This window comes from Limulus polyphemus, unplaced genomic scaffold, assembly GCF_000517525.1.
Source record: "Limulus polyphemus unplaced genomic scaffold, Limulus_polyphemus-2.1.2 Scaffold6065, whole genome shotgun sequence".
Lineage (NCBI taxonomy): Eukaryota > Metazoa > Arthropoda > Merostomata > Xiphosura > Limulidae > Limulus > Limulus polyphemus.
This window is the reverse complement of record NW_013671675.1, coordinates 1,863-14,683: the sequence shown is the minus strand read 5'-3', so window position 1 is coordinate 14,683 and position 12,821 is coordinate 1,863. Positions and strand designations below refer to the sequence as shown.

Genomic DNA, 12,821 nt, shown 5'->3' with positions numbered 1-12,821 from the left:
GTTGACAAGTCGAACTATCTTCTCTATATTACTGTTGTACTGGTATTCTGTGTGTAATTCACTTACAGTTGTGCCGCAAATTACCATAATTCATTTGGTTTACTTTCTTCTGAAGACCCTCTGTTCCTTTTGTCAAAGTGTACTCGGGCTGATTCAATTACTTTAGATCCACGCTTTGATGTAATAAAATTATCCTTCTTATCTTTTTTTATACTGTTATTTTCACTCTAACATATTAAATGCTAGGCCTATGTCAATCGTTAAGCCTATCACATCTACAGTACTTAACTTCACACAGCTATATTCTCTTTTGTTCTTATCTGTCTATTGTTGTCTGTCGTCTTCTTCCCTCTCATCTCCCGCTATTTATATCATTGTTACATAGTCGTCTGGCCACTTTCTATGTTCTTGAAACCAATTAGTTATTAACAAAACCTTCTACAATTGTCTGCTTTTAACTCTTATTATAACAAAATTTTAAAATAATAAAGTATTCACTCACAAATATAAATTTATCACTAATATTTAAACCAAACAGTCTTTTTCATCATGACACACTCAAACTGCATTGCCTTTCAAAGGGCTCATGCCTGTACCCAGCAGTTTAGATGTTAAAGTCAAAAGAAATTTTGGATTAGATTTACTTCCAACATCTTTTCCACTTCGAATTCCTTTTTATTTTCCTTTTATTCAGTCATTTCCATTTATATTCTTGTTTTTTTGGCCATCAAAACACTGAAAGAACCCAATCTTTCTGAACCAACTGTCTTTATGACTTGAATCAACCTTTCATATTGATGGAACTAAAACTTCCCTTTTTATGGCATAAGGTGGACCAAATGAAATGCATTATGAGATGCTATTTAGTTTTTCTCTCTCCTGTCTTTCTCAATCTTCATTTGGTTCTCAGATTTATGGTATTGAGTTATTAATCTCGTTGTTTTCTAAACCTGGAAAGGATCTCAAGAATCCATATAATTATAGACTTATTGTTTTGACGAGCTGTCTGTAAAGCTCTGGAGAGGGTAGTTAATTCTTGTCTTGTATAGTTCTTTGAATCAAACAACCTCCTCTCAGACATTCAGTGTGCTTTTTGTAGACTGTTCCATTGTGGACCAGGTATTTCAACTAGAAGCATCAGTCACGAAAGCCTTCCTCAAGAGGAAACATCCTGATCTTGGTGTTTCTTTAAAAATCTTAAGTACAGGGTGAAAATGGAATTACCAGCCAATAATAGTTAAACAATAAGTATTACAGTTGGAATCTCATTGAATTTCGAAATTGGTTATAGATACTACCTTTCTATATCTATTGAAACACTTCATTAAAACAAACAAGCAAAGAAAAAAAACTTTCGAAAAAAAGGGAAGTAAATGTAGGGATGGCTAATATCAATCCTTCAAAAACAGTGCAAACAAGATAGTAGATATGGCATTTGCATCTTCCCTACATAATAGCACAGGCAAGAATTAACATGTAGTAATCAATATATATAAATATGACTATTTAATTGAGTTTAATTTATCCTATTTTTGTCTGTTAACATTCTGCTACACTGTGTGCCTGTGCTATTATGAAGGGATGATGCAAATGCCATCCCTACTATCTTGTTTGCATTGTGTTTGAAGGATTGATATTCACCATCCATACATACTTCCTTTTTGGAAAAGTTTTTTTCTTTACATGTAATGTTATGGTTACTGTCTAGATAAGTTTTATGTTTTAAAATCTCCAAATCATAGTTCTTCAGGTTCACTCATGAAATGTTACATTACAGAGACATAGTACAATTAGATTGAGATTGGTTTATTCTTCCTTATTGTTTCTAACTGAGATGATTTTGAATACCTACAAAGTTATTATTAATGCCATATTATGGTTTGTGTGTAATTTATTAAGTTGTAAAGTTTTGGGTATTATTATTGTTTTAGTGGCAGGAAGTTCTTTAGAATCTCATGGAACAATACAACCCAATGATGTCACACCTGTTGTAGAAGAAAAGGTAAAAAATACTCAAAATGGTTGTAAGGTGAACAATAAAAAAAGCTTGTTTTTAATATTAGTTGAATATCTATTCCTCATTAAACCTCATTTAAAGAATATAATCATCTCCTGGTTACTATTTGTACAATAATCAGTTTAATAGTTATGTAATCCATATAAAGGCAACTGTTGTGTTCTTAAATTTCACATTAGAGTAATGTTAATAAATCTAAGTAATATCAAAATATATTATGCACTAATCCTTCTAACCTGTGTATATAATCATAATAGTTAAGGTAGTTTAGAAATATTTGTGATTGTTTATCAAGGTACTTGAGGTAGCTTTTATAACTGCAAGTAGTGTGATGTATTGTAAAAGCAGTGCTAGGCTTGTTGTATGTTGTTTTTAGTTAACAACTCAAAAGTTGCTAAGATTGATAAAACTCATTGTTGTATGATACTTTTTTTACCTTACACTTCATAAGGAATACAACTAAATGTCATATCCTTTGCAAGTGTTTTAATGTAGGTTAGATGTAACTTATCATTTAGATAACAAGTAGAATATGAACAGTTTACCTATTGTTTTCCTCCAGGTTCAGAAGCTGGTAGAAATGGGATTTGAAAGACAAAGTGCTGTCAGAGCACTAGAGACATCAAATAATGATCTCAATGCAGCTACAACAATTTTGCTAAATGAGACATGAGAATTTTGATCTTTTTTTTGGAAGTGATGTGAACAAATTGTACAAAAAGTGATTAGAAATTAGCTTAAATATGAAAAATGAAATGAAGAAAAGAGATGAAGTACAGTAGACTTTGATTTTATGTTGATAGGTTGTACAGATGTTAAGGTAAGGAGTGGAATATTCTTCTTACTGCAAATAACAAATAAACTTGACATAACATACTGGAAACCTACCTTGTTAAATTATTTGAGTTGTTTTTAGATACTGTTAGCATGTACTTAAATTCTCTGTGCTTACTCTGATGTTTGGGATGCATGTTATTGTTCTTTGATTATTCAGACCCTACTTTAGGTATTTCATAGAATACCTTGCCAGCTTGTTGCATTTTAAATAGTGAAATCACCGTTTCATATCTTTCATAGTTGTTGAAAATTAGATAAAAACTTCTGGAAAAGAAAATATTTTTTATGCTTAGTTTGTTCTATAATCATATGCATTGAATAGAATTAAATTATTGTGTATAATGTTCACATTTTATGACAGTCTGCTTGTCATTTGCTGAAGTTCTTATTCTAAAGAAAACCTTAAATAATTAAATATTCAATGCCATCTGAAGTTTTGCTTGCACATGTCTGTTATTCATGTAGTGAGTATTAGTTCTAATAATTATTTGAGAATATCAACTGGGTATACGCTTAATTGATATCTTCCAAAAAGATGTGTTACTATATAAGTTTCAGTGATATCACAAAAGAAGGATAACTTGTATCATGCAAGTTCAGCAGATACTTTTCTTTGTCTTAATCAGCCACTGGGTTTTTCATGCACCAGTTAAGTAGGTATAAAGATAAATTGTCTTAATCATCATTGTTGTATTGCCTTTCTTTTGTTATTATTTCAGATACATTGCAATTAAAATATACCACTGATGCATTACTATAAGGCAAGTCAACTTGAAATTGAAGAGTATTGATTGTTGTCCTATTTTGATATACTTTAGATGCATATACAAGTAGAGAGAATCAGAATATACTATTGCTAATACTGCAGAAGAAAAAGGATGGAAGTAAAAAGTGTTGAACTCTGATATGGTGTCACAGTACTAAAATAGTTTTTGCATTTAAAATGTAGTCTTAACATTACTTTTTCTAATATCAGGTCTGTATAGTCCTTCCAATGTCATGTGTGCCTGCTAAAAGATAGGATAACATCTCTAATATCAGGTCTGTATCTGTTGGGTTACAGTATAGTCCTTTCAATGTCAGGTGTGCCTGCTAAAAGATGGGATAACATCTCTAATATCAGGTCTGTATCTGTCAAGTTATAGTATGATCCATCCAATATGTCGGGTCTGTCTGCTAAAAGATGGGATAACTCTTTTAATATCAAGTCTGTATCAGTTGAGTTATGGTACAATATGAGTCTTATGGTAGGTTATTTCCTGCTGAGAGATGGGATAGTCTTTCCCTGTTGTCGATTGAGTTATGCTACAGCATTTATTTTATGTTAGGTCAGTGTCTGCTAAGAGATAGGATAGTTAGATATGAAGTCTGTGTTTTATTTATAATACAGTCTGCCTCTTACAGTAGGTCAATGTCTACTAAAAGTTAAACTTCTGAGACAGTAACTCACCTTTTAACACAGAAAAGCTATCTTCCTCACACATCTGCCTAAGAGATTTGCATGCCACTAGCCTTGAGGCAACTCCCACCTAATTTCCTGTGTCTCATTGTTAACTGCTCTAGTGCATGATGATGTCATCATGTGATAAAAGCCCTCCACCAATAGGAAGGCAACACAAACTTCATACACAGTAACTCCCCCATTGCACTGCACTTGTGATAACTTCATTCTTCTCCTTGGCATTTTATTGAACAGACATGTTTAAATTTCTCGTCTGAGTGCAAGTTATTGAAATTTACATTGTCAATGAAACTTTGTCCTGTGTGAGTGACGTTATTCACACATGGGCCTTATATTTTCTATTGCTTCTGGAGGCTCTTTAACTGTTAGGGATGTTGCAGCCATTATTCAACATGTAGTGGATTACCACATGCTTAATGGACCTCCAATTCCTGTCTCATTGGCCGAAATTATTTCTCTTCAGTTGGTAATGATCTATTGCACTGCGATTTGTTTTGGGTAGTGCCTTATTATTTGAGAAACAAACGTAACCTTCCTATGTTATTCTGGATTTCATTCTCAAGTATGTTTCTTTCCTTATCTTTTTCATGTGTCTTTTTTTATTTCTCTTTTTTTATTCACCAAGGTATTTTTCCTCACTTTTCTTCTATTTGCTCCTCTTTCCATTTCCTTATCCCTTCTCTCCGACCCCATCTATAGTCTTTTTTTCACCCGGTCTGATGTTGTCCATGATCAAAGTGTAAGACACCTTTCTACACATCCCTCTTAACTTATTCTTCTTATGTTTTCTATATTCCTTCCATTGGATTCACATCTTCCATTTCCTTGCTCTTCCCTTCAAAATGGTGTCGGCATCTTTTGTATTCATTTGTATCGTGAGGGTCTTTTCTCGCCATATTCAAGGCCTTGGCATTCCTTTTCTGGTACAATTGGCTTCTTTTGGCCCATACTTTGATGGTATCCTCATTCATACACCGCTTTATTTTAACAGGAGGCTACTTAGTTGGGGTGGCTTGTCATGAAATCTATGTTCTTTCTCTCACACTCAGTATTTGGTACTTCTGGATGCTTTCTTCATCTCTGTAGATGATCACTTGCTCATGATACACTCCTACAATTCCATAGTTGTTTCTTACATCGAGCATGTTTCATGATGCTGTGTTTTTGGACTTTGAACCTACTCTCTTAAGCCCATTCACATTTGGTTCATCTTGTTCCCTGTCATTTGCCAGAGCTAAGAACTTGGTGGCAGATCACTTCTCTCAGCCTGTCTACATTCTATTAGTGAAGTGATCTGTATACCCCCAGGTCATTCATTTGGTTTGCTTCCTCTCTTCTAGTTCCCTGTGCTTCATCCTTCATCTCTGGCTGTCGATGCCCTGAGGAGGGCCTGGTCTCACTTCTTTATATATATCTAACCTTCTCTTTGTCTCCTCTCTTGGGTCCTCGTCTTGATACACGATACTTCTATTGTTGGCACCTCTATGGCCAGTTGAGCTTTGGTTTCCACCCTCCTTTCTCTGCCCAATATCCTCTCTATTACTTTGAGGTCACATATTAATTTTCCATCAAGGGATATCATCCCTTCATCTTTAAATATAGGATTCATCCAGTCCTTTGCCCATCATTTTCACATTCTTCTTGTCGCATTCCTGTCACCCTTCTGCTATGTCTGTCAATGGCAGTGGTGGGTCTTTTGTCATTGGTCCATTTGCCACTCTTTTTCCTCCATGTTATCCTTCTCTGAACCATCTTTCTGTCATTTTACGTGGCCTTTGCTGGTTGTCGGGTAGCCTTGTACATTGCATTTTGCTTTTTTTTTTGGTACCACATGGTGTTTCCTCCCTTATCCTCTCCTCTTTTTTTCCACTCCCTCGTTCTTCTCCACTCTCCTCATCTGACTCCCTTGCTTTATTGAGACCTTAATGTAGTTTTGCACTCTCTCACGCATACAGTTCGAGCTGTTGGCTTCTTCCTCTTTGTTCTGTCTTTCTGTCCAGACTTATTCCCCTTCTTTTCACCTGCGATTGCTGTCGTTCAGAGCTTCTTCCACTGCATTTATATACTCCTCTCTCAGGACCAATCTTTCTTTCCTAAAACATTTATCACTCTGGAAGATAACTGTACTTTTTCTCCTATTTTCTTTCCTTCTGTCTCTCGCCTATATGATCCTTTGGATCCGGATTGGCTTCTATGACCTTTTCACGGCTGAGGGTACAACTACAAGATCAAGAATATCTTGTAAGCCATTTGTATGGATGTGTTATTACATCTGTATTGATTGTCACTAGGTTATTTTCTAGGAATTGATGTAGTATTCTGCCATTAGGGTTAGTTATTTTACAATTAAAGTCTGTGTGCTTGAAATTTAAATCATCTACTATAATTGTTTTGTGGTATAGATTGAATAAGACTTGTAAGAAGTCAGTGTCAGGTTGGGTGGCAGGTGAGACATAAAGAGTTATGAAGGTGATTATGGGTTATTGGGAGAGGGGGTGAATCTGAAAGATGTAGATCCATGTAGACTTAATTTGTGGTAAGGTTAATTTGATGTTATTTTGGTACCAAAGAGCAGTGCCTTGATTATGTGGTGATTTGTGTTTCTGAATTATTTTGTATTTAGGTGAGCTAAAGTTGCTATTTTCATTAATGTAGCATCTCTTTTATGCTTATAATATCAATATTAATAGATTTGCATAACTGTAGCAATTCAAACCTTTTATAGTATCAACCGCCTCGAAACATACCATTTAAACCAAAAAATTGTACTTACCTGTTGAAATGTTGACCATCACAGTGTTTATTAAGGAGTTTCAGTAGCAGGATAGGGTTGGAAGTCTCAGGAGACTCGAAATAGAAACCAGCTGCAGCACAGGTCTGTGTCACGACATAGATGTATCATCAGGCTAGGATTCTCCCTGCATATCCAGATGGCATTGCTGATGAAGGTAGAAAGTCTGGTGTACAATACTGGGAGATCTATTTTCTGTTGGGTTTGAGGAAGAGGTGCTTGGGCAGCTTTGGCATAGGTCTTTTTCAGTGTTGTGTAGGGGGCTGAAGGCTTCTGAATAGCTTGATGGCTGTTTGCTGAGGTGGCAGCATTTCCAAGCTGAAGAGTCCTACAAGTGGTAGTGGCAGCTCTTGGTGCTAGGTTGGAGGCTTGCCATCTGAATTAGTAAGAGATGGCATGGGGATCCTTTGCAGTTGGCACATTTGGGTATTTCCTGGGCATTGGGGCACTCCGAGACAGGGTGTATCTCTCCACAGCATACACGTCTGGTAGCAGCAGTACAGACAGTCTTCAAATGGCTGAAACGTTGGCAGTGGAAACACTGCACTGTCTTAGGGGGTGGTGGTCTTGGTGGCTTCTACAGAGTGGTGTAAATACCAGAAGGTAATGCCATCTCAGATTAAGATGTCTGCTATCTTCAAGTCCTTGACTGTGATGTGGATCAGAGGTGTGATGTGACTGGCCCTGGCTGATTTGATGCATTCAATCTTGGTAGTGCTAATTCCCTGGGTAGTGAGTTCCTCTCTTGGGAGTGATTCAATAGTAATGTGAATGGAACCATAACAACACTGAAGGTGTTGTCTGTTTCAGGATTGTGGAGTAACCTTGAGGGTGTGCACAACAATGCCATCCTTGGGTAGGTAGCTGATGTTGGTAAATGGAATTATAGGGAATAGGTGGTGAAGTTCCTTGGCTTTGTCTGATTGCCAGAAAGTACTCGAGACTCCTTCAATGATAATGGCAGGAGATTACTGAGGAGCTTTCATGCCAGTAGCAGTATTATTAGTCTGAGGGCTAGGAGGTGATGGAAACTTCTTTTTTCCTGATGGTTGTTTTCTTCTTGACTGTCTTTGGTGAATTCTGTGGCATGGAATCCAAAGAATTGGTGGAAGGATCATTAGTGACAATTAACAAGTCTTGGTTGCAACTGGAGCAGTCATCCTGGGTGTCTTCAATTATGGCAAAATGGGTCGAGGACAACAATGGCTCGACAGTGGATCTGGAGACCATAGTCCTGGCTTGGGTTGACATTCTAGAAAAAAATGCTTTAGAGGAGACATGAAAAGGGCTGTTAACAATAAAGAAGACTAGTCTACTAAACAGGCAAATAGAAACCCCAATGTAGTTGTAATGGTGTACTGTTAGCACTAACAAATTTTAGGTATTTTTTAAACGGTCAACCTGGCTGGGGTATTCAATATTTATGGAACACTGGTGAAAAACATGTCCAATCTAGTTAAAATTCAGAAATATTTGGCTCATGCTTGCTGGCTTTTAAAAATATGGATTTGCAGTCACCCATTGCACTGTCTCTAGTAAAAGATATTTCCAGCTGGAGGTTTGATGTGGATCTGGGCACTTCTCTGGGTGTCCTCAATACAAATTCTCAACCCTCAATTAAGTGGAGCACAGGAGACCCTTGCCACTGAGGTGGTGGATGATGGAGATTCCTCACCAATTGGGCTTAGTGCAATATGGTGAGAGGTTGGGTAGTGATGACACTGTTATTGTAGTGCAAGTCATCCCTCTAAAACCATAACTAATACTACTTGTGCCCTCCTCCTGCTGCCAGAACCTGTTCAATTGAGTAGAGGTGAACACCCAATTTATGGAAAACATGATACACAACTAATGTGTCCCCCTCTGTTCAGTAGAGTTGAGGTGAGCACACACTATAGGAAACCATACTGCATAACTAAAGTGCCTTCCTTCTGAAGATGGAGTCTGTTCAGTAGAGTTGAGGTGAACACACAAGATACAGTCTGAACATGCCCCAAACATACTACACATATTAGCTCTCTAACTGCTTATGTACAAGTACTAGGATGGTCTTATTCTCATTCTGCCTGTTCGTGTGACACATGGGGCATATTTTCCATTTATATTCTGAGTGAAGAGTATATCCAAATCAAGAGAAAATTCAGTCTCCCAGGGCTGTGCCCCTATGGAGCCCCTGCCATCAGGTGTCAGATTCTATGAGCTTCCCTTCAGGTGCTTTTGTAAGGGAACTCATCTTCGTAAAATTTTGCACCAGCTCCTCCATCATTTCAACATGGGATTCTAACTTTTCTGTGTTTAGAGGTGAGTTAATATTTCAGAAGTTAGCATTTTCCTAATCTGAAAATGTATACCTGATAGATACTTCTACACAAATCCCCACTCTTCTCTGTGCTCTTGGTGCTCATATTTGTCTTGCCTCACCAAAAAATGAAATTATCATGAATACAAGTGCATAGGGGGAGTTACTGTGCATGGGAGTTGTGTGGTGGAGGGCTTTTCTTGCATGGTGATGTCATCATGCACCAGTACAGTTCACGTTAAAATACGAGACTTGGGCAAGAGTTATCTCAAGGCTTGTGGCATGTAATTCTCTTAAGCAGACATGCGAAGAAGAAAGCTGTCCTGTGTGTGTATTGTAAATACACTTTCAGATTAGGAAAATGTTAACATCTTCTTCTAGTGCTGCTGAATATGACAATGTATTTGTGATTGTCTAGTGGTAGTATTTTTTGCATATATAGTGCTAAGTAATTTCTATTTCTTACTTTTGAGCAAAAATATTTGCATAAATTTTAATAGAATTGTATGTGAATCTTCTGAACATTTGTTGTTTTTTTAATATAATTCATGAAATTATAATCTACAAGCTATTTCCTGAAAGAGCCTTAGAAATGAGGTTTATTAAACCCCCTTATTAAAAGTAGACAAATACTTCCGTTTGATACTTTATGTGTCACTCCTGAATAATAATTTGGTTGTCATCTTGACAAATGATCCTAGGAGTGAAGAACTGGTAGAATGAGGTAATTTTTACTTTTTCCCATGAATTATATATTGAAGCTGTATTGATGTACATTAAGGGTGAGATACTGACTTAAAATGTCAGTATGTAACACATTTTAAGGTTATAAAATAAAAAGACAATTAATTATTTGGCTTTTTCCAAACATGGAGGATTTTGTTCTCAACCATTAATAAGTCTGCTTGTATTAGAGCAGAATATAAAACAAGTATGGTTCGGTTAAATTATATCACATGAACATTCCAGTCTTCTTTTCACTGATGAATTTGAAATAAATGGATGAATATAATATACTTGTACACCTGTAATTTCACTTAAAATTTGGTTGGCAGTGTAATACCTACACACTATTCTGGGTCATTGTAAAGATCTGTTATCTTTGGATTTTACACCATTCACTGTCTGAACTTCTACACTTCCAGATGTCATCAAATTATATGCAACCGTGCAAAACAGATTTTTTGTTTAAGTAAGAGAGTCAATAGTGTATTGTTCTTCATCTTCCACCGACATAGTAAGGAAAGATGGGAGCTGTGACTTTGAAACAAGAGATTGATAGTGAACTTGTACGAATTGTTGGGTTAAGACATTCTGTGTATATGGAGGGTTGTCAAGATTTGGTTTTGTCTTGTGAAACTGGTCACATTGAACTGCATGTATATTTAATCATTCAAGCTGATCCTTCAGCTTCAGCACGTCATGATCCCACTTTTTATGATACTACTCAGAGTCCTTGTGGATGAATTCATCATCATCTGTATCTATAGCAAACATGGCATGAAAATCCCTCGCAAGTTTTGCCTTCTAATTGTATGTAAGACTGTCAGTTAAGAGCTGTGTCATTGCATGTTATTCCAACAAGCCCTCCATCAACTTTGCCCATGGGATTGACACACACACTATCATCTAGTTATCAGGGAATTGATTGAAGGTTTGTTTAGTTTCCTTCGTGATAAAGTCTCCTCCTAAAAACCCTTCATAGACTTCTGGTACAGAGTGCTCCATCTGCTTCGTGTTGGGAATGAATACAGTTCTATATCTTTTGTTGCCATGACTAATACCATGGGTAAATCACAGCCACAAGTTTGTATGTTCTGGTGCCAGTATGCAAAGTTTAGATTACACACAGCATTCTCTTTTATCAAATTGAGCCAAGAGGTCCAGAAGGAATGTAATCTGACAAATAAGAGCAGTGTATTTTTAAGTCTGGCCATCTGACACTTCACACAGCCTCAAATGTAAGCTTATGAGCTCTGATTACTGACTTCCACATTTTGCCTTTGAGGATGTTATCTGCAGTTTTCTCTCCATTAACATTGCTCTAAGCCTAGGTATCATGGATGCCAGAATCTACAATGTGCTCTGCAATCACTTTAGCAAAGTTCATTTCCACATGAAATCTTCCCAGTAACAAAACTACATTCTAGCATTCATTGTGATGTAGGCATTTCAAAATTGTTGCTTTACAAAAGTGCAGTTTGTCGAATGTTATGACATAATATATATGATCCAGTTGTTTTGTTCATACATCGAGATTTAGTGATTTATAACAGTCATATGGTTTGAACCTCATGAGCATGGACGTTTATGAATGGAATATAATCTACAACAGTTTTGGTTTAATTGCATGTGGACACATTGGTTGAAGATGCTCTAACTTGGCACATGCTACTTCTCAGGGTTGTGCAGCTTAACTAAGATCCAGGCCATACCAATGGTTGCTGTTTTTGCTTCTTTGTTTGGCTAAAAATACTAGTGTTACATCTTCTCTGAACAATGGTTTGGGATATTGTGTCCGTGTAAGAATTTTGATAACATGGAAGTTGACATGTACAGAGTGTTGTTCCTGTGTACTTAGAAGGTCTCTTCTGAGTGCTGCAAAATTATAAAAACATTAATTGCGGTACCATTTGAAATAGGAGATGGTACCTTGGTAGTTTATCACATTTGCAATTAAATAGCATAGTATATGTTCCATAGGTTAATAGTGTGACACATAATTACTCTTCTGTTTTAATTTCTGAATTAATAATTGCATTCAAAAAGGTGACTTGGAACTTGATTTGCATTATGTGGTGACCAACATTATATACTGTCTGTATGTTCTGCTCGTTTAAATTATAAAATACCTATTGTGGTAAACCAAGGATTAACAACAGATACTTGACTTCTCAATACCTGGAGATTCGTAGACCTAGTAGATTTGTTGTAGGTAGGTAGAGAAATAAAATGGGTGTGAAGACATAAATAAACTTTGTAAACTGAAAATACAGGTGATTGAAGCTGATCATACTAGTTCTAGTACTTTAAGTTAAATCAATTTGAATTAAAAGATAAAAGAAAAATTATCTTTAATCAAAGTAGATGGATGGCTGTTAATATCAGATTGTTGATCAAAAGTAGAGACACATATAAAATAAAATTAGGACAAGACTGCACAATCAAGTTGGGGCTTATTAAAAACAAATGAATCAGATTGAAAAAACTGAAACTGGTTCCACCTTTCACATTAGTTGACCAATCAGTAAAACAGGTTTAGGCTTTGAAGGGGATATGTTCACCTATGATTTGCATCAATCCCTCCTCTTTCTTCATGTATAAAGTGCAGTTCCCATATTTCATTAAAAACATTAATGAACAATTGTAGCTGTAGAGCCAGTGTCAGTGGTCATATTACAAGTTTTCCATCAAA

The 12,821-nt window shown here is 36.2% G+C and overlaps 1 protein-coding gene across 1 annotated transcript in view; it reads left to right on the top strand.

The window, feature by feature from the left end:
* LOC106473313 (ubiquitin-associated domain-containing protein 2-like) overlaps window positions 1-10,260 on the top strand; it is a 47,928-nt gene extending 37,668 nt beyond the window's left edge. Inside the window, exons 9-10 of the mRNA XM_022401772.1 lie at window positions 1,932-2,002; window positions 2,580-10,260. Of these exons, the coding sequence (XP_022257480.1) occupies window positions 1,932-2,002; window positions 2,580-2,690 (182 nt within the window). The 3' untranslated portion in view covers window positions 2,691-10,260. The remainder of the gene's footprint in view (window positions 1-1,931; window positions 2,003-2,579) is intronic.
* The last annotated feature ends 2,561 nt before the right edge of the window (window positions 10,261-12,821 follow it).